Source organism: Gracilinanus agilis, chromosome 5 (assembly GCF_016433145.1).
Source record: "Gracilinanus agilis isolate LMUSP501 chromosome 5, AgileGrace, whole genome shotgun sequence".
In the NCBI taxonomy this organism is placed as follows: Eukaryota; Metazoa; Chordata; class Mammalia; order Didelphimorphia; family Didelphidae; genus Gracilinanus; species Gracilinanus agilis.
In genome coordinates this window covers 230,754,537-230,776,549 of record NC_058134.1, presented here as the reverse complement: position 1 = coordinate 230,776,549, position 22,013 = coordinate 230,754,537, and the positions used below count along the sequence as shown (strand labels likewise).

Below are 22,013 nucleotides of genomic sequence, written 5' to 3'. Positions count from 1 at the left end.
AACTCAGGGACTTGACTGCACCAGATCCCTGATAGTAGCAGCATAATTTCTAAATCATTCAGTAGTGTAATTGGAGCACAGATATGCTAATCAGTAGCATAAATGAGGGAGGGATGAACTTGTTTCTTGAAAAGTTAAATGTTTCCTGAATAGATTAAGCATAGTATTTGGAGGCTAGACTTTTAATCATCCTTCTTTCTACTAAAGTGTTAATTTGGTAGTTTTAAAAGGAATCAGTATAAAGAAAAATGCTCTCTACCCTCTACAAGAACCCAGTGTACAAAATGGCATCCAATTTCTTGCCCCCAAATGTTAATTCAAAGCTGATGGATGATGTTTCTGAAATTCCTTCATCAGTTTCTTTTTCTGTTTGAAAGGAATACTGGAACTGATGTTAATCTCTTGAATCAACTGTTGGAGCTGTTCATTTGTCCTTTGTTTTTGCTCTTCATATTCTTCACGAGTCAAACGCTGACAAAATGTGAAACCTTAAGATAAAAATATGCAGTTTGGAGAACAAAATAAAAACATTTATGTAGGTCTTGTAGTACTATACAAAAATGCATTTATGAACAAGACTGCTTCATGTTGAATCCATTTTTTCCCAAGTAGTCATATTAAATATTATACTTAAATGTACAATTGGGGTTAAGTGACTTGCCCAGGGTCACACAGTTAGGAAGTCTTGAGGCCAGATTTGAACTTAGGATTTCCTGTCTCCAAGACCTAGTCCTCTGTCCACTGTGCTACCTCTAGGATCTAAAAATACAAATGAAATTATGACTAAGGAAAGGATAATAACAGTTAACACTTCTATAGTCTTCTCAGCTTTGTAGAATCCCTTACCTTAGAAGATACCTGGTTTGAGCCTTACTACAAGCTTATGTATTAGGTGCTATTATTAACCTTGTTTTACCGATGAAGAAATGGAGGCCAAGGGAGGTTAAGAAAACTGATCAGTGTTACTCAGCTTTTGTGAAGTCTGAAATCAGGATTCGAATCCAGGTCCCCCCCGATTCCCAGTCCAACATTCTATTCACTATATCATATCACACCACCTCTTGAGAGAATTCTCAAGAGGAATTAACTGCTTTTTAAAGTTTGTGTTCCCTTGGGTTTTGTAGGCTCATTAACTACTAGTATAGAGGAAAAAATCATTATAAATAAATCTCAAAATGAATAATAATAAGTCACTGGACAGGGAGATAGTGGTTAAATATCATGACAACACCACCATACTACAGCTATTCCTTACAAAGACAAAACAAAACAAAAAATCCTTACCGTCTGTCTTAGAATTGTTATTAAGTAATGATTCCAAGGCAGAAGAGTGGGAAGGGCTAGGCAATTTAGGGTTACATGACTTGCCCAGGATCACACAGTGAGGAAGTGTCAGAGGTCAAATTTGAATCCACAACTCTCATCTCTAAGTCTGGCTCTCTGTTCACTGAGCCACTTAGCTGCCCCCAAATATTTCTAACTTAAAATATATTCATATTCATCTGGCATGATTCAGTGTTTGATTCTATAAGAAAGTTCTAGAAAATCCAAACTGTACAAAAACATTTAGGATTAGGTTAAAGCCAGAACTGGCAGTAGGTAGCTTAAGTCTTGCTAATTTTCTTTTCTGCAGGCATTTGATTACATACTGCCTTATTTAATGGACACTTTTCCTTTGTGTCCCCATTGTGCTTAACAGAGTGCCTGACACAGAGTAGGTGCTTATTAATACATACTTGTTGATGGCCTGATTAAAATGTGGTTATAGGCAAATAAAAGGAATATTTTTCCAATCTACCATGACTTTCAGGATTGAGAAGACAAGAATAGATATGACAGGTCTGAGACAAGGACTTAATAGAGTGAAGAAATTGAGGAATTCTAATGTGTTTATCTTCATGAATGAATGAATGAATGGATGAAAGTGCATTTACTAGGAGCTTACTATGTGGCAATGCACTGTGCTAAAATGAGGAGAAAAGTCATAAAATGAACTCAAATTATACATTGGGAAAAAATGCATGAAAATAAAACAACCAAAAATCCTGCCTGCCTTCCCTACATCTGTAGAAAGAACCCCAAAGAGATTGATTTAATTTAGGGAAACAGAAAATTTGTCATTTTTGACCTTCTGGAAAAAAAGACTATCATATCTAGTAATCACTAGTCAGAACCATTTCCTTAGGAATTTCATTAGGAAATTCATTCATTATTGGTCTAAATGTAGCCTTAAAATAAAATGCCTATAAAAAGGGGAAAAAAGACACACATAAAGGCAGATAGTGAAAAGTAACTGGCTACAGACCACTTGGGTTTTCTGTGACAGGTTTTGGGGAAAGAGTAGCCTATACTTAGATCAATTAGATCAGTGATGGGCAAACTTTTTAAAGAGGGGCCAAAGGAAAGGAAATGCTCATCTGTCAGTCTGTTTCTAAGGCAACTCTTTGGAAGTTTCACTGTATTGTATCCTCCTCATTGTATTTGTCAGATTGGGAATAATGTCCTGGGGCCACATCTGGTCCGCGGGCTGTAGTTTGCCCATCACTGGATTAGGTGAATGGAAACACTTGGCACTCCCAGAAAATATATCTTTTATTTTACTGAATCATTCATACCTGAACATTAAGAATCCCTTTAAAACATACTAGACAAGTGGTTGTTTGGTCTCTGACTGAAGACTTGTGGGGAGGGAAACCCATTAAGTCTTGAAGCAACCTATTCCACTTTGGGGCAGCTCAAATATTAGAGGAGCAGCTAGGTGGCCTGATGAATAGAGAGGAGGGGGAGAGACGGGGAGAGAGACAGAGACACTGGAAGAATCCCTATCTTCTAGGTTAATTTCCCTTATAATAGTTTAATCCATGAGGTTCTACACCAAGCGGTCCAGTACAATTTAAATACGCTAACTCCAGAGCGGAACCTCTAACCCTGACTACCTTATACGACCTTGGCCAAGTCATTCAAACCCCCCACTACTCCCTAAGGCTTCAGTTTGCTCATTTTCACAGTGACGAGGAGGTTCAATGAGGTGGCCTCAGAGGTCCTTTCTAGTTCCAGAGCTGTGGTCCTGTGATCCTTTCTGAACCCTTTGAATCCCACTCTCCCAAAAGATGGATTACATGGGCAATTGGACTTCCTTTTTGAATTCAAGTGATCACTTCCTCCTAAAGTTATAATCAGTTTTATTCCAGCAATCAGTTCTTCTTGGCTGGTGAGAAGCAGCCTTTTTTGGTCCCTCCATCTTTCCTAGGGGACATGTTGTATTCCTCCAATAGATTGTATGCTCTTTCACAGGGGGGCTATTTTATTTTTGCATTTGTCTACCTAGTGCCTAACAGTCTCTGGCACATGGATGGTATTTAATGCAGGCTTCCTGATTGACTAAAGGATGGAATTGTTAAAGCAAACAGGACATTTTTAGCCGCTCTGCTTTAGGAAGAGAGAGCTTTCCAGTAGATGACAAGATAATTTAAATTTTAATTAATTTTAGATCATGTTCCTGGGTCAGCCTTTCCCAAATTAATTTATTTCCTTTTTGTTTGTTCAGAGGTAGTCTATCCTTATCTTGTTTTTGCTTCTGTGGTCTTTACCCAAATGCTCTCAACCTTGTTTCTTCCCTCTATTTCCTAGATTTCCTCACATGGACGAGCATGATTGTTTGTTTTTTAACCATCTTAGAATGAATACTGTGTGCTGGTTCCAAGGGAGAAGAGCAGTAAGGATTAGGCAATGGGGATTAAGTGACTTGCCCAGGGTCACACTGCTAGGAAATATCTGAGGCTGGATTTGCACCCAGGACCTCCCATATCTAGGCCTGGCTTTCAATCCACTGAGACACCCAACTATGTTATTATTACTCTTTTCACTAAACTAATCCTCTGCCTTTTGAATAAGGCATTCCATTTGAGGACCATATTCTAAGCATAGGCCTATTGTACTACTTCTTGGTAATACCCAAGATGTCAAATTTTCCCTTTGATATTTAGCATACCTTCTATCTTAGCCAGATTTTGTATATTTATGACTAGCTATCTGAAACCATGGCTCTTGATAGCTTTACATTTTTTAAATTCTAATTTTTGTCTTATAAAATTTCTGGGAATTTTTAGTGCAACTCTTTCTATGTTGTTACTAATTTCTACATTTTTTCACTTGATGGATAAAATCTAAAAACTAAAAAAAATAGTTTTATGAAATTAAAGGAAACTAAAAATCTTTCAAATATGAATTTTAATAATTAGGATCAGAAGAACCAATTGTGTGTTCTTTTTTTTTTTTTAAACCCTAACTTCTGTGTATTGGCTTCTACGTGGAAGAGTGGTAAGGGTAGGCAATGGGGGTCAAGTGACTTGCCCAGGGTCACACAGCTGGGAAGTGTCTAAGGCCATATTTGAACCCAGGACCTCCCATCTCTAGGCCTGACTCTCAATCCACTGAGCTACCCAGCTGCCCCCCAATTGTGTGTTCTTAAGATGCTTTTAGGCATACTTGATGTAAGAAAGAAAAGGCACTGGGATGGCTTTTTTGGGCCCTGTTCCCTAATTCTTAAGACTATCCCCACACTTCCCTATAACTCCTCTTTTCCCCAACAATATACAACTGAAGAAGTCAGAGTAGAAACACTCGAAGACAATATAAACTAAGTTGTCAAAAAACAGCTATGGAAGATAGTCTAGGGATGCTATCACTCACTCGGCAAAAGCATAATATAATGAAAACTCTGTCAAAAGAACGAGCATGCTATTCTACTTGCTCTTTCGAAATAGAAATGAAAAAAAGTTGGCTTAACTGAGCTACCTTTAATAACTTGATAATACTAACATACTCGCTGTTCCCTTGCTGTACCTGTGTATAGTACTTCCTCCATTCCTGAAGTGACATGACTACTGAAACACTTTCTTTCGTTTTTTTAAACACTTACCGTCTGTCCTAGTAACAACTCTAAAACAAAAGGACAAAGGCCAGGCAAATGGAGTTAAGTGACTTGCCCAGGGTCACATAGCTAGGAAGTATCTGAGGCTAGATCTGAACCTAGGACCTCCTATCTCCAGGCCTAGCTCTATTCACTGTGCCACCTAGCTGCCCCAACAGGCCAAACTCAGGTGCCCCTTTCCTCTATGAAGCCTTCCTTTCCTTGCTGAATCTTCCATGCCACTGTCACTTTTCTTACAGACTTACTTATATTCTAATGTATGATCCACACATTAGTCATTTGTGTACCTGCCCCAGCTTCTCTCCCTATCCTCATTCCCTCCCCACCCCCCGACCCTAAGTTTCTTGGGAGCAGGGACTCTATTTTTATAACCTGAGCAGTTCTGAGAGTGCCTTCAGTGCAAGAGGTGCTTACGTAATAGCAACAGCCTTACTGAATGTAAGTGCGAGAGGCACTGAGCAGTATTGTACACATGCATTTCAGTTTTGTACCTGATATAATATCTGGATCTTCTCCGAGAAGAAGGCTTCTGAATTTCCTACTCACCAGGTCCAGCAAATTCAAAGGTGTCTATGTCAAAACAGATAATATTTGGCTTAATTAGAATGAAGAATATAAAGTGTGGTTTCTGCCCAGAATCCATAAACAGTAAAACCTAATTAATTCACGCATTACTGTGGGTACAGTAGATAAAGCAAAGTATGTAGAATCAGAAAGACGTGGATTCAAATCTGGCCTCTGACACTAGCAGTGTGACCATGGTTGGTCCATCTATAAAACAGATAGCTAGGTGGGTTAGTGGATAGAACACCAGGCTTAAGAAATCATGAAGACATGGGTTCAGATTTGACCTCAGATACATCCTACTGTATGACCCGAGCAATTCACTTTACTCTGTTTGCTTAGCCTTTGCTCTTCTGTCTTAAGAGTTGTTATTAAGACAGAAGGTAAGGGTTTTAAAAAAAAATACTTTAAAAAGCCTGGAGAAATCTGATCGATGCCAAGAGTCTAGAAGGCTGAACGAATCAGCTGCCTCCTGCCACAATAGGGATGGTCTAAAAATGCAGAATTAGGACACGGGAACTTGTTTTGCTGGAATAAGTGAGCTTGTTATGAAAGTTTTATTTTTACTCCTCATTGAGGGCAGGGAGTAGGGCAGAGGGAGAGAGATGACAAATACTTGTTAAAACAAATACCTAAATAAAATGAAATTAAATAGCTTGGTGCAAATGTGCCAAGGGAAGATAAAAGAGGTACCTTAAGAAGTTCACAATGGTTCTCTAGCAGAAATTGGACCAACCGCTCAGTCTGTTCTTTTGACAATGACTTGTTTTGAAAAACAGCTTTAGAAAGCATTTTCATGACCACTGTTCTATTATCATACTGCAAAAAAGAAAATAAAATTAATAGGGTGCAACCATTTTCTAAAAGAATGATAGGAAAATGCCAAGCCAGTCACTTGTCAAATACTACTCTGACCTGCTTTTGTAACTTGTAGCCATGAGGGTCTGCTGCTGCAGCCATAAAGGTCAAGAGTCTACGTAATTCTTCCCTGACACTGGGACACAGTAGTCTCAGATAGAGCTGGGATGCTTCCAGAGCCTCTGCTTGTTTCCCATTCTCTGTTACATGGGTTAGAAACAGTTCAAAATGCACATCAATAAATGTAGCAATAGACACGTTTTAAATACCAGAGCATGCTCTAAGACAAAAATCACTAAAAAAAGCTACAGAATTAAGCACAGTACTCAGTTTAAATGTTAAAACTGTGTGGCTACTTAAAGACCTTGAAAAGTTGTATTAGTTAAAAGTCATTTGGCAGTCTGAATCTTGTTAAAATGTTACCAGATTCAAGGGGCAGCTGGGGTGGCTCAGTGGATTGAGAGCCAGGCTAAGTGACGGGAGGTCCTGGGTTCAAATCTAGCCTCAGATACTTCCCAGCTGTGTAACCCTGGGCAAGTCACTTAATCACCATTGCCAAGTCCTCACCACTCTTTTGCCTTGGAACCAATACACAGTACTGAATTTAAGATGAAAGGGTTAAAAAAAAGAGTCACCAGATTAAAAAAACACAAACTACAAAATGCAAAAGTAATTAAAATTTTCCATCTTCAACTTTTAAATTTAAATATACCTTACTGTGATAAAAAATTAACTTAGATGAACTATTTCCTTCTTGAAATTTCACTTACCCAGAAGTTCAATAATTCCTGAATGAACATCAGAATAACTGTCATTAAGTAAACAGTCTTTCTCTTGATTATAATACTTTACTATAACATCAAAGAATATCTTCTTATGATTGCTTAGTTTTGTTTCTTCATTAGCATTCTGAACTAACTGCTGACTAACCATCACTATTAGCTGGTCGGGGAAATATTCCAGGCATTCAATTGCTGCGTTAAGCCAACTGTCAATCCTAGAAAAAAAAATAAAATAAGTTAATATTTCTAGCTAATAGGAAAAAAAAAAGCATTAATGCTATATTATATACATATCTACCATATAAACTTTAAAATTGATTAATTAATTTCTAAAAGCCCTTAACTTCTGTTTGAACATCGCAGTACAGGTGAGCCAATTAGAGTTAAGTGACTTGCCCAGGGTCACACAGCTAGTTAGTGTTTGAGATTAGATTTGTACCCAGAGCTTCCTGACTGTTAGCCTGGCGCTCTATCCATTGTGTGCTCATTATATAAACTTTCAACAACAGTGAGAAATATTTCAAATGCTCAAAGTAATAGATTTGATTTATTGTCCAACAGTTTATGTGCCTTATTGAGACAATGTAAATGTTGGACCCAGGATCAGAGGAGAGAGGGCAAGACTGCCTTTGGGAAAGCACAGAGCTCCTTTAAGGATCCTATCGTACTCCCTAAAATGAAAGCCTCTGATTTTAATATCAACGTTCTACTGGTGCTGAAAAGGCGCAAGACAGAAGACACTGGTGTCTCCAAAGAATCAAACCTGAGGATTACTCTGGGGACGATGGAGACACACATGGTGGGTGTAAGCAGAGTGCGACACAACCAGTACTGAGCTATGGACAAGAACCAAGGAGAGGGTGCTTTAATGAGATGTAGGATTATTCCTTAAGGAATAGGTGATCAAAGAATATGGATGAGAGTTCTCTAGGAAATAACTGCAAACTATCAACAACCATATGAGTGAATGTTCCATATCGCTGAAAAGAAGACAAGAGAAATCAAAATCATTTTGAAGTTTTTTCCCACATTTAGCAAAGACGGCCAAAAAATGGGAATAGTTAATGATGGTGGGCCTGTGGAAAGACAAGCATGATACTGCATTGCATTGTTGGGAAGCTACAACTGATCCAAACATTCTGGAAAGCAATCTGTAATGATACTATAAAAGTGCCTAAAATGCCCACATAGCCCTCAAAGCAGAGATCTCACTGCTAAGTGTACACCCCAAAGAGGTCAAAGACAGAAAGGCTTTGTACACACCAAAATATTCACAGCAGCACTTTCTGTAGTAGCAAAGAACTGGAAACAAAGTAGACTAGGGCAAGGTTAAACAAACTGTGATAAGGAAACAGAATGGGTCATTGCTATGCTGTAAGAAGTGATATGAAAAATTCAGACACTTTGGAAACCGAGGGTACTAGCCTGCCAGACTTAGCTGCTTAGGTTTTTTTGTTTTTTAAACCCTCACCTTCCATCTTGGAGTCAACACTGTGTACTGGCTCCAAGGCAGAGGAGAGGTAAGGGCTAGGCAATGGGGGTTAAGTTACTTGCCCAGGGTCACACAGCTAGGAAATGTCTGAGGCCACTTTTGAACCCAGGACCTCCCGTCTCTAGGCCTGGCTCTCAATCCGCTGAGCTACCCAGCTGTTCCCTTAGCTGCTTAGTTTTACTGAACTCTTTTTTATTCTCTTTCTTTTTTAATTGCTGGACAGGGGAGGAAAAGGAATGCACTTAGGAATGAAAGTGATGTAAAACCCAAAAGATGTCAATAAGTATTAAGGAAAAAAATGGAACCCAAAAGAAGAGGAAGCTGGATAATTGTTGGATGATCTAAAAGTGCTCTAATGGCATCTTCACATATCAAGGGAAGGATGGAGTAAGACCTCATCCCTGGAAGGATCACAGGATCACCGACTGAGGGCCTTTTGGTTCAATTCCTTTATTTCAAAACTGAAACCCAAGGAAGAATTATGTCAATGAGATTACAGATCCACTTTTTCAGGTTTAAAAAAAAAATCCCCCAAAATAATAAACAATACTGAAAGGCTAGATGAAAACCATGTTTGATTTTCTTATATACCAGAGTAAGGAGCAACACAGGCCAGGGCCAATTCTGAAAGAGGAAAACGTTTATCTGCCTTGATTTTAGAGCCCATAGTTTAGCCAAATTGAACCCTTGATGTCTAGAGCTATCTATCTATCTGTAGAGGGACATGTGCAGGTTTGCATGCATGTATATGCACATATATGTTTATATATATATAGACATGTGTATGCATATTAATATGTATGTTGAATATGGAAATGTGAGAGAATTCACAGAAACTATATTAGAGGATAAATGCCATATTCTCTTATGTGTATTACTATACAACTTATAACATCAAATACAAAATATGAGCAAGAAAGCTTTTAGTAATAGCAGTAATAACAACTAACATTTATGTAACCTTTTATCTCTGAGAATTAAGATGCATACTTACTCAGACAAGCTGAGGCCATGAATAACTTCTCTATCTAAGCAAGTATTTGGGATGATAAGATCTTCTTGGTTCAAATGAACATTCTGTCTTTTAACTGGTGGCTCTAAAATCCTTTCTAAGATTGGAAGGTGAATTAATTGGAGGATTCTTAACAAGGTTTGCTCTTTCCACACATCTTCCACAACTTAAGAAAGAAAAAGGAAAAAAAAACCCATCATCACTAAGGCATACAAATTAATAGTCAAATTCTAATCAGGGATTTCTACTAATTAGCAGCAGTTTTTGGACCAGTCCTGTGACTTTAAGAAGCTCCCGGTGAGGAGACTTTCTTGGCTAAAGTAGATCTTAGCATCTGTTTTTCAATTTGTCTTGAGTTTTTTGGGGACAGTAAGAAGACAAATGTCTTGCCCAGGGTCACACAGTCATTCTATGCCAAAGGCTAGATTGGAACCCAGGGCTTCCTGGTTTCAAGGCCTGCCCTTTCTCTCCACCTTGCTTTGTTGCCTCATAATATGGGAAATGGAAAAAGAAAAAACTCTGTACACTGTAAGAATATACGCTGAGGTGAAGGATATGCATGTAGGAAACAAATGACAATTTAAAATAAGAAAACTATAAACAAATGCAGTTCAATAAATGACTAATCAAGTCTCCTTGGTTCTAAGAACCTGGTGACTGCAACATCAGTGAGGCAGGAACAATGCAAGGACCACTGTGATGGAGCTGATGGAAAGCTGCCTGGGGGCTGGCAAACCCTTGGCTTGAAGGCTGCCTCCCAACTCACTCGGTCTCCCAGCTCGGTGCCTCCTTCCCTCTCCCCATTCCCCCTCTGGCTCTCTTCATGAGTCAGCAGGGGCCTTCTCTGGCTCCATCCCCAATGCTAGTGCCCTTGCCTGAGATGGCTTCATGTTCACACTGCAAACTATAGACAGTTTTAGTCTGTCATCTCCCTGGTTAGAACGTGAACTCCTTGAGGGCAAGGATTCTCTTTTGCCTTTACTTGTATCCCTTCAGCTCACGTACTTAAAAAACACTTGGTAGCCATTGGCTGACTGACTGATGCTAATTCCCTCACCCTGAGTGAATCATTTTACTGCTAGGATTCTCAGTGCTCTCACTGGTAATGAGAACAATGATGCTTGCAGACTACTTCACAGAGTTGTTAGAACAATAAGAGCAAGCATCCATAAAGAACTTCAAGGATCACAAGGTGCTTTACAGATGGCACCTTATTTGATCTTCATAATAGTCCTGGGAGGGAATGCTATTTTCCCCACTTTACAGATGAGTAAACTCTGTGGCAGATGGAGGTTAAGTGCCAGGATCACAAAGCTAGTAAGTGTCTATGGCAGGATTTGAACTTAGGTCTTCTTGACTTCAAGTCCAGTGCTCTACTATGGTACCATCTAGCTACTAGAAAATGCTCAGAAACCCTCTAAATACTTTTGTCAATTAAAAAAAAAAAATATATATATATATATATATATGGAAATTGCTAACAGAGCAGTATATTTTAAGTTGTAGAAGGGTTGGTGTAAGAAAATGAAATTTAGAAGGCAAAAGAAAGGGTCCACCCAACAACTGTCATGGGTCTATGGTAGTATATGGAAGCCACACGGAATCAGGCCAGACGTGTTTGGGCCCGGGGCCAGAAAGCTTCCACTGACAGTGCTCCTTCTGGGCCTGAGATGATCTCACATACATATTCTTTCATCTAATCACTACCATCGACGTGTGGAAGGTAACAGGACAAGTCATATCATCCTCATTTTCCCAGAAGGAAATTAGGGGCCAGAGAAGGTCCTGTTCAGAGGTGCACAGCTAGTAAGAGACGGGAGCAGGAAGAGAAGCGAGAAGCGAAGTGTTGTTACTGCAAGGCCCGTGTCCTTGTTTTCCTACCATGCTGTCTCTCTAAAATGATGGGATCGGATCAGATCGGGATTCTTAATTTGTGGTCTCTGAATTTCTTTTGAAAAGCACTGCAATATCACCTATTTACTCCATAATCTCAAATGTTTTGTGTTTTCCTTTCAAAAAATATTATCCTGAGAAAGGGGTCCCTGGGCTTTGTAAGATTACCCAAAGGGATCCATGACAGAAAAGGTAAAGAATCTCCTTGGCTATATGATTTACGAAGTTCCTTCTAGTTGTGAAATTCCATGATTGTGCTTTTTAAGAAAGCTTTTTGGGTTGTCTCCTTAAAGCACCGTATCTGAAATTATATTCATTCTGTACCTACACCGCACTGTTTAAGTAACCATCTAGCCAAAAATCAGATCTCTTTTTATTCTTAGCACTGCTTGAAGCTGACATTATTCAAACAGGAGTTTACCCACTGACTCATGAACTGAAATGAAGATACTATGAGGCTTAGTGTTGCTATATCTATCTTAAAAGTCAATCTGATCATTTCCCCCTATCTTGACAATTCTTTCTTCCACACCTGCATTTTGGGTAGTAGAGAAGCATGATGGTGAAAGTAAAGAGACACACTGTACAAAACATGAAGAGAGCCACAGGTTCATATGAAGGTTCTTTCCAAAGCAAGGCAACTTATATGTTTGAAGTAAGCAGAGAAGTCAAGAATAAGATATTAAAGATAAGAATATGAGACAGATTCCTCCAGAGCAGGAGAGAATGGGATCGAGGTCAAGGACTGAAAGGTCAGGAAGACCATTTGACCCAGCCTAGATCAGATTCACCTCCTCAAGCCCTGGCCAATGCAAGCATTCTGCCATCTGCTTTGCTGCTGCAAATGTAACTCTCTCCTTACAATTTCACCTTTTGTTCAGGGAACAATCATTAAATCAGTGACCAATGTGAGTCAAATCATTGCTCCTGAAAGAGTGTGACAATCTCCCACGACTCCATTCACAACCTCTATGACTATTTTGATCAAAGAACCCTTTCTGGACCACCATCTGCTGATCTGTGCTGTATTCCCCTTGTGGAATATAAGCTTCTCAGGGGGCAGAGGCTGTCTCACTTTTGCAACTGTATCTCTAGTAACTGGTACATGGCACATAAGCATTTATTAAATGCTAACTGATGAGAGGGTAAAGTAAGAGGACCTGGGTTCAAAGTCTGTCTCTGATATGTATTACTTGCAAGACTCTGGGCAAAGTCACTCATTGTGCTGTGCCTTAGTTTCTGTATTTGTAGGATGGGAATAGATGAGATGGGTTCTGAGGTTTCATCCTGCTCCATATCCAGAATCCTATGATCCTCCCTATATTAAGGTAGGGATGAAAAAAAAAGACCATTGTGGCTTAAAATTTAAAAAAAACAAAACATTTATTAAATGATCAATACAGAATTTTTACTTTTTTTTTTTAAACCTTTACCTTCTGTCTTAGAATCAATACTATGTATTGGTTAGGTGAGGTAATGAGGGTTAAGTGACTTGCCCAGGGTCACACAGCTAGGAAATGTCTGAGGTCATATTTGAACCCAGGATTTCCTTTCTTGAGGCCTGGCTCTCAATGCACTGAGTCACCCAGCTGCCTCTAGTATGGCATTTTTAAAGAGCTTAGATTCTAGTGGGAAGAGAAGGTGTACTCAATTAAGTTAAATCAACAGAGATATAAAGTAATCTTCAGTCAAGATCACTAATAATGGTCAGGAATCAAGAGGGGTCTTTGTGTAGGTGATCCTTGAGTTGAGCCTTGAAAGTACCAGGGATTCTAAGAGGTGGGGATGAGGAGAGTCAGGACAAATAACACAGAGACAGGAGATGGAAGCATATATAATGGGAAACATCAAATAAATCTGTTTGGCTGTAGGGTACCACCAGCTGGGAAATAATCTGAAATAAAGAGGGAAAGATGAGGTGAACCATAATGTAAAGTTAAAAGAGAAAGGATCAGATCTATGTCATGAGCTTCAAAAGCCAGGAGGGTCAAATTATTTCTTTTTTTTTTTTTTTTTTTAAAGGAAGGGAGAGATCTTAGTATGTGTGTAGTCACAGATAAGCACAAGATTTGGATAAGGAGACTGGATGAAGAAATTAAAAATTAGGGAGCAATTTTAAAGGGGTTAATTTCTGGAGAAAAAGGCCTTAGATAAGAGCAGACAGATGGTCTCAATCTTTAATCCATATTTTCATGAATATTTTACCACCTCTTATAAACACTTCACAGTGCAGAGTCCTATAGGCCAGTGATATCAAATAGAAACAGGGCCACTAAACAGTACATAAGAATCCCTGTAGGCCACATATTTTGATTTAGTTTTTAAAATGTATAAGTATTTATGTTTTATTATACTTTTATTTATTTTGTTAAAAATTTCCCAATTATATTTCAATATAGTTTGGGTCATACTTGGGAGTGTTATGGACTCAATGTAGGCTTCAGATTTGACACAGGATACAAAGAAGCTTAAGACATGGTCATTATCAGGATAGCTGAGTAGATCAGTGGATTGAAAGCCAGGCCTGGACATAGGAGTTCCTCACTTCAAACCTGACCTCAGACATTTACTGGTTGTGTGACCTTGGGCAAGTCCCTTAACCCCAATTGCTTAGCCCTTACTTGAAAAGAAAAGGATTTGCTTTTTTGCCTTCAAACCAATACTTAGTATTTATTCTAAGACAAAAGGAAATGTTTTAAAAAAGATATAGTCATTGCTCTTAAGGAATTTATAATCAGTTTGGAAAAAGAAGGCATGTGGCTCTCCCCAGTTATATATCAATATGAGACAGCACATTATTCCAAATGAGCAATAATGATTGCTGAAACAGTTCAAAGAAGAAATCCTCTAATCTACTAACAAGTGCTATACTAGTTAGATATTTAATAGTTGTGATAATTAGATTAAATCTACCCTACCCATCTTTAGATTTAATCACCAAAGGTGAAAACATCTCCAACTTAACTCACAAGTTGGGAGGTCTGTAACCCACATGTGCTAGTGAGTGACAAATCAGAACTGCCTCCCGGGCAGTCCTAAGAAAAGCGTCTGTTGTGATTGGACATGTAAAATAAGAGGTGAGCACAGGAAGTGACTCAAAACAGGCCCCTAGAAAAAGAGACCTCAGGGAGCTCAGGGCTCTCTTCTGGTTCTTGCTTGGACATGGAGGAGCTCTGGACCTGGGACCCTGGGACCTTGGTGAGACTGCTCTTAAATCTCTCTCTTAGAACTACATGTGGTGAGTGAAAGCTGATTCCTTTAACTTCCCAGGAGGTACTAGCCTCTGGAAGGTTACCTTGATTGGGAGAAGCCCTTGTGCCTAAAACCCTTGTTAATTGACTTTTAGGCTCTGGCTGGGCCTCTGGAGCCCTGCCAGAGTAAAGCCCAGACTTAAATACAAATCTCTTATTTTACCCTCTTTTCATCTCTCTACTTATTGGGAATTGATAATTGTTCAATTCCCTGGCAACCTAACCTTTTAATATATTCAATCAAAACCCCCTTTTACCCCTTACATAGTTATTATATAATAATAACACTTATATTAATAAAGCTATATTGATATATTACTATAATAATAATATAATGCTAACAAGTACTATAATGGCTCAAAGAAAAATCCCCAGTGGCTGGATATTAAAGTTTATTTCCAAAGCAAATATTTACTAAGGGCCTAATGTATACAGAAAAAATGTATTAGGCACTGAGGTAAGTGTAGCAATAAATGCATAGTCCCTACCTTCATGGAGTTTATGGCTTAGTAGAGGGATACCCCTACTTAGTACTTGAAAGATCATAATTTCATCTTTGCTGACAAAGCTTACAATTTCTGTGTGATTTAGCTTGTAGAAATTCCTTGAGAGATGCTGTGGCTGAAAAATTCATTACCTATATCTATATAGGTGATGCCTGAACTTAGGGTTGGTCTTTGGTTAACAGAAAACATAAACCAACAAAATATTAATACTGTAATCTTTCTTTTATGTTAATAAGACCTGCCAAAATTTATAGTCTGCTGGTTGGCTTTCTAGAACTCTTTACACTTTAATGAAACATCAGAAGAATACTTTGGTGGAGGAATTAGGAGATATGACACCAATAATACAAAGAACACATGATAAGTGTACAATGTATCATGTGAGATCTGAAGGGGGAAAGGTCACTTACTCCCTCAAGGGATGGCTTACTCAAAGAGGTACGGACAGGCTGCAATTCAATAGATAATGAAGATAGGGGAAAGAATTCTAAAAACAGGGAACAGAGTTGTGATGATGATGTCTTGAATTATATGTTAGAGGTATATGTTAGAGAAGCTGAAAAAAAAGATTGGTTATTTTCCATAGCAGTCCAGGCACTGACAAAAGACAGCCTTGGTGAAGTCAACCCAACAAGTTAATGAGTCCTCTAAAAGATGAAATTAGAAACAAGGTGATTCTTTGAGAGAAAGAGGAGTGATATTGGGATTTCAGATTGGAGGAAAGAGTTTACTAGGGACTTAACAAGAGATGAATAAAAAAATTGTTGATGAGCAGCAGGGGCAAAAATGAAGCTTAGTAGCCTCAACATGGATTTTTTTCTGCTGGCAATAGCAAATTAGGGGAAGTAGAGAATTACCAAAGTGAGAAAAATTAGGTTAAGGGGGTTCATATAAGCTCAAGGTTCAAGGACACTCATGATTTAGGAGTCCAGACAAAGATATACTTAGTTTTGGACACTTTAAACATTTTGCTGAAGTTTGTATAGTTTTTTGTTTTTTTTTTAAACCCTTGTACTTTGGTGTATTGTCTCATAGGTGGAAGATTGGTAAGGGTGGGCAATGGGGGTCAAATGACTTGCCCAGGGTCACACAGCTGGGAAGTGGCTGAGGCCGGGTTTGAACCTAGGACCTCCCGTCTCTAGGCCTGACTCTCACTCCACTGAGCTACCCAGCTGCCCTGTTTGTATAGTTTTAAAAAAAGGAACTTCCTATTTATTTTATATATAACTTCCCCAACTGGATTGTGAGTTCTTAAAGAGAAGGATTGATCTCATGTGCCTTTATAAACTGAAAAAACTCATATAATATCTGGCATAGTAGGTGCTCCATTATTTGTTTACTGGTTGGCTAACAATCCTGCTTCATTCTCTTCTGGCAAATGAATCGAAGGAGCTCCCTTATCTTCTGTTGCCCAGACCCAGGCCTAGCACTGCAGACTAAAGATGGGTGACTTCTATAGCTTCACTTCTTACCATAAATTTAAATCTTAAACTCAGGAACTTTTCAAGCTACAGATATTTGTTAACTATTTGGAGGTGGTTCCATTGGTCCTTGTGAAGTAATGGATCCCAAATGACTCTGGAACTTCCCTGAAATTACAGGTTAAGTGGTCAGGTGAGAACTTTAAATTACTGTAATTTCCAACTCCTCCACAAAAATCCTGCTCCAGGGTCTTGTTATGACACAGAGAAGACTGGGTTTTCAAGGTGACCTCAGCAGAACACAAATTCTAACAGGTCTCATCCCAGCTGATGGCCTTTGTGTCCACTCCCTAAGGACTAGCCTAGCTGACATCCAAGGGGCTCACTGCCATGAATATGGGCAACAAGTGATGAATTTCTTGGCAAGAGCAACTCATCTAAGGAGGGGTTGCAAATTAATGCTACTGGAAAGAGTAGTCAACTGTGTGGATGCAAACATGGATCTTTTCTTTTGCTCCTCCTTTTCTCTCCCTTCTCCTCTCCTTTTCTTTTTCAAACTCTTAACTTCTTAGAATCAATATAGTAAGTACAGGTTCCAAGGCAGAAGAGTGGGAAGGGCTAGGCAAATGAGGTTAAGTGATTTGCCCAGGATCACATAGCAAGGAAGTGTCTGAGGCCACATTTGAACCCAGGGCCTCTATCCACTGAGCCACCAAGATGCCCCAATTATGGATCTTTTGAGGTATTTGCCAAACATAAAATGGATTGTTCATTTTGGAATAAGACTACCTAAGTATCCAATTTTAAAAAACAATTTCTTGTTTTTTTTCAAGACTGTGATTTCATTTAGTGTTGTAAGTTCTTGGTGAAGACCTTCTACAATGCAGACAGTACCTAAATTTTTCTCTTCCACCCCAAATAAGATGGCAGTGGATAAGAACCACTGTCAATTTAGCCTTTTATTGGTTCACCTTATTAGATGGGGATTTTAACAGATATTTTATCAAATCTTACTTAACTTCAAAAGCTCTTCATTTTTTATTTGTACTCTTATTCAGTATGATCAATTACTCCATAATTGTATCAGAGATAAAGCAGATACATATTCTTAAGAGCTAACAGTTGATTTTGAGACCTAAATACTTTGTTATGGCTGCTTCATTTTTCAGGAAAAGAAACAAATACAATAAAAAAAAGTTGTGCTGATAGATGTTAGGAAATCATATGGAAAGATGGCATTTTTAAAAAAACAAGTCTCTGAAGAACCTTTGAACGTAGGAAAATTCCTTATTAGTGACTTATTAAAATAGACAAGTCAAAAAAAAAGTAACCTCTCCATAAACTAAAACATTGCTGATTTTCCAAGTGTAGCAATTAAGTTCTGTGACAAAGATATCAAAAAATCCTGCTCAGTTAGGCTTTTTTTTTTCCTAGTTTTTAATTTTAGATATTTTCTAGTTTACTATTTTACAAAGAGGTTCCAAAAAAAGCTTGAACTGAGAGGCGTGGGTTCTATTTTTGGTATTGCTGGTAACCAATGGTGTGATCCTAGACAAGTTGGCCTTAGTTGTCTCATTTTTAGTAGAGGGGATGGGCCTGTAGATAGCTAAAGGTCCCTTCCAGCATGAGAATTCTGGGACTTTATGTATATTGTATGTACCAGAAGAATTTGGCTTTGGGCATGATGAATTATCTTTACTTGCTTTGTTAATCTTTTGAAACTCAATTTACTATTGGTTACAGATTGTGTCTATTAGCCATGAATGCTACAAAAATGAATTTGTATAGTAGAAATAATATATGCTGTTCTGAAGAGAAATATTTTATGAGATTATAATATATACCCTGCATCTAGATGCCTGAGCAGAAAGATGACAAAGGAAATGCTGACATAAAGAGAGTCATTGGTCTCTAGTTAGTCAATAATTGAGAGGATCTTAGATGTTCAGGGGGAAAATGATCAAAAATATTACTTTACACTTAAAACAGTTAAAAATTCGTACTTGGTTTAAAGTAAATTTCTTGAAGTCAAGGGCTGTGTGTGTATATCTCCAGTGTCCAACACACTGTCTTGGAAATAAAAGGCCCTTAATATTTGCTGAATTAACTGGAATAAAGTATACAAGGTCCTTTTTCACTAGGTAAAAAAATGTACATAGTATCCCATAGCTATCGTACTCCTTACATTACATTAAGGTTTATACAAATGACTTATGTCTTTTCTAATTACTACTACCATAAACATTTCTGTTAAGCACTTACAAATACAAATAGGTCTTCAATTACCTTTTTTTGAAAGTACTTGAACTGGTTTGGCAACTGTGATATCTGGAGGGGAAGATGTATGCCCACTTAGAGTATGAATTAGTTCTTCAATTGTCTTCTCATCAATTTCTTGTGCTAAAGGATTTGAAATCATTTCATCTTCTACTCTATTAAAAACAAAACAGAATTATTTTTCTTCACTTAGAAGCCCAAATGTTTAAGATTCATATTCTGTAGTACTATATTATCACTAACCTGGAGAGTCCTTTTGCTTTTATTGGATCAAGCCCCATATTTTTAGGATCGTCATTTCTTTTAGATAAGCCATGAGTGGGATCATAGCCCAGAAACCTATAGAGACTATTATTTGTATCTTCAAATTCCAATTCTTTTTCACTTTTGAAAAATTTTATTCCTACTGGTTCAAATATCTTATGATCCATGAGAGCCTGGCAAAGACGCACTCCATTTAGACGGGAGATGTCACTGCTGCTTAAGGAGATATTTTGCATAAGATGACCTAATACTACATCAACAGCATCTGAACCTGTAAAACACTCTTTGTAAGATCTGAAGTGTTGTCGTCGTCTTTTTATTTCCACTTGCGTATGAAGAGAGTGAATGATACCATTCCACAGCTGAGTAGCTTGAAAAGGACCGGAGCATCCTGGAAAAACATTCAGACATATGCTGAGGACTTGAGATTACTCAAATATATATAATTTCATTTATTTTTGTGAACCTTATGTCGCTTGTGAAACATATTCTTGCCAACTTCATAATAAATTTCCTTTCCTATCTTATACGAACTATGGAATGTTTGCAATTTGTGATGGTGACCCACATTTAAAATAACTATATGACAAGATTCCTCTGCCAAGCTAAAAACAGCACTCAACCTGTGTGACTAAACTTCAGTGATTTCAGATTCATTGGCAGGATTCTGGATCTCTTTAACACGAGGAATAACTCTGGAACTAGGACAGTATAATTTTCATTATGCATTTATACCAAGGTTGGCATATCAAGCCAATTCTTATTATCTTATTATGGGTTCTGGATACTCTAACCTGTTTCTCCTCCTTTCCTTTTAGACTGGTGATGGCAAACCTATTCTGACACACATAGCCATTTTTGATGACATGCGGCCAAGAAGTATGGGGCTGCATGTTGAGGATGAAACATTTGCTATAGTATAGTGTAGACACTCTATCCACTATAGATGACAATTCTACCTATATTAATTTACCTATTTTGGTTTATTAAGTACAGTTATATATTATAATTATACATTTTTGTTATTTAAACTATATGTATCGTGAAATTATGTTTTTTTTTTCCTTGAAGTAACACACCACCCAAGTTATGCTCAGTTTTTTGGTGAATTTTGACACCCCAAGCTCAAAAGGTTGCCCATCACTGTTTTAGACATTTTATAGCATATTCACCAGACAGTGTATTAGAGCTGTGCAGGAAGCTGGGAGGAGGATAGAATCAGTCCAACCTCCTAGTCAATCTTTAAATATGCAGAGGGAGGAACACTGAAACTAAAGGGACCTTTTGGCTTTTAAGGCTCCATCTTATTTTTCTTCCCTATGATGTGGGGCAATAGACACACATAACAAAAAAGCAAAGAACTCTCCAATGCCCTTAGAAAACTGTAACAAAGACCCAAATGCAGCAGAAGAAGAGGGCTCTCTGTCCAATGCTATCCTGCCTTAGTGCAATTTCAAAGTAAGAGCTGCCTATTTTGGAACCACTACCTATGGGCAGAAAGGAGAAAGTGACAATCCCAGAGTCTATCAGGAGCCAGGTGAAGGGAAGATTGGGGCTGGATAGGGGGAGGAACTTGGTAGGGGGAAGCTGGGTAGTTCCAGGGAGGGGGCTGGAATAGATCAGCTGGTCAGAGGGCAGGCTAGCAGAGACTGGGCAGAATTGGGCAAGAGAAGTAACTAGGTAAGAAGGATGGGATATTGGGGGCAGCTGGGTGGCTCATTGATTGAGACCCAGACCTAGATAGAGAAATTTGACCTCAGATACTTCCTAGCTGTGTGATCCTGGGCAAGTCACTTAACCCCCCACTGCCTAGCCCTTACCGCTCTTAAGACAAAATGTGAGGGTTTAAAAAAATATTATATTAAGAGACTGGAGGGTCCTGATTGAGGCTGGGCAGGGGTAGGTAGATCATAGATCTAGGCAAGAAGATTGAGGTCTATCAGGGCAGGGGGAGGGGCTACAGAAGAGGGAGGGGGAGATAAGGTAGCTGGGAGAACTGGGCAGAGGCCGCCCCTACTAAGGTCGGGTGAGGGCGGGGCCTAAGGGGAGGGGGCGGCCCTAGACAGGGAGTGGGCGGGGCTACATGGGACCTGGGTGGAATTGGTCAGTCTGCATTGGGATGGACGGGCGGGGGCGGGGCTAGGCCTCCTTAATTTCGAGGAAATTGAATCCAAAGACTGGCCACCACTTTCCCTTCCCTCCAAAAAAAGTTCACCTGTGATAACAGTCTTCCTCTTCCGGGTGCTACCGCTCCCGGTGCTGAGCCGGAACCGAAGGTCGTCCCGCCGCTGAAGCCGGAGTTCGCTCTGGCTGCTGAGCCTGCGGAACCGCGGAGTCAAAAGAACCGCCATCATGCTCAGACTCCTCCTCTCCTGCCCCTCTCTCGGCACGCTCTCTGATGCTGGGCGGACCGGCTCCGCCCATTACTCGCGGACCGGAAGTGATGCCACCGGTCCGGCGGGACTTGCTCTTCTTCCGGCCCCTCCCCCCATCCGCCTCTCTCCCGGCTCCCGGAGCTTCGGCCGTAGAGGCAGCGGCGGCGGCGGCCGTGGAAGCGGCGTCGATGGCTGTGGAGTAGCCGGAGCGACTTCGACAGCGCGGCGGCTGAAGGAGAGCGAGCCCTTGTACCGCCCCTTCGGGGGCCGGCAGGTGGACCAGGTGAGCTGTCGGTGGAGCCGTCCCCGCTCCTCTGGCTGAGGAGAGCAGCGGCTGCCTCTGTCCGGCCTAGGCCGCCCCAACCGCAGTTGCCGGGTGACGACG

The 22,013-nt window shown here is 39.4% G+C and overlaps 1 protein-coding gene across 1 annotated transcript; it reads right to left on the bottom strand.

Annotated features, from left to right (window-relative positions):
- Nucleotides 1-312: 312 nt before the first annotated feature.
- DEPDC4 (DEP domain containing 4) lies at nt 313-21,607 on the bottom strand. The gene is made up of 9 exons (XM_044677980.1): nt 21,469-21,607; nt 19,233-19,644; nt 18,999-19,144; nt 9,624-9,807; nt 7,126-7,352; nt 6,413-6,555; nt 6,191-6,316; nt 5,425-5,503; nt 313-488 (listed from the first exon to the last, which is right to left on the bottom strand). Exons 1-9 carry the CDS (start codon nt 21,605-21,607, stop codon nt 313-315), a joined length of 1,632 nt encoding a protein of 543 aa, XP_044533915.1.
- Between the last annotated feature and the right edge of the window lie 406 nt (nt 21,608-22,013).

Excerpts from the sequence above, each read along its gene's own strand:
- DEPDC4 (XM_044677980.1), bottom strand. The coding sequence starts at position 21,607 with ATGATGGCGGTTCTTTTGACTCCGCGGTTCCGCAGGCTCAGCAGCCAG. Across the intron at positions 19,145-19,232 it reads AAAGCAAAAGGACTCTCCAG|AGTAGAAGATGAAATGATTT; the intron begins GTTAGTGATAAT and ends TGTTTTTAATAG. Across the intron at positions 6,317-6,412 it reads GCTACAAGTTACAAAAGCAG|TATGATAATAGAACAGTGGT; the intron begins GTCAGAGTAGTA and ends TCTTTTTTGCAG.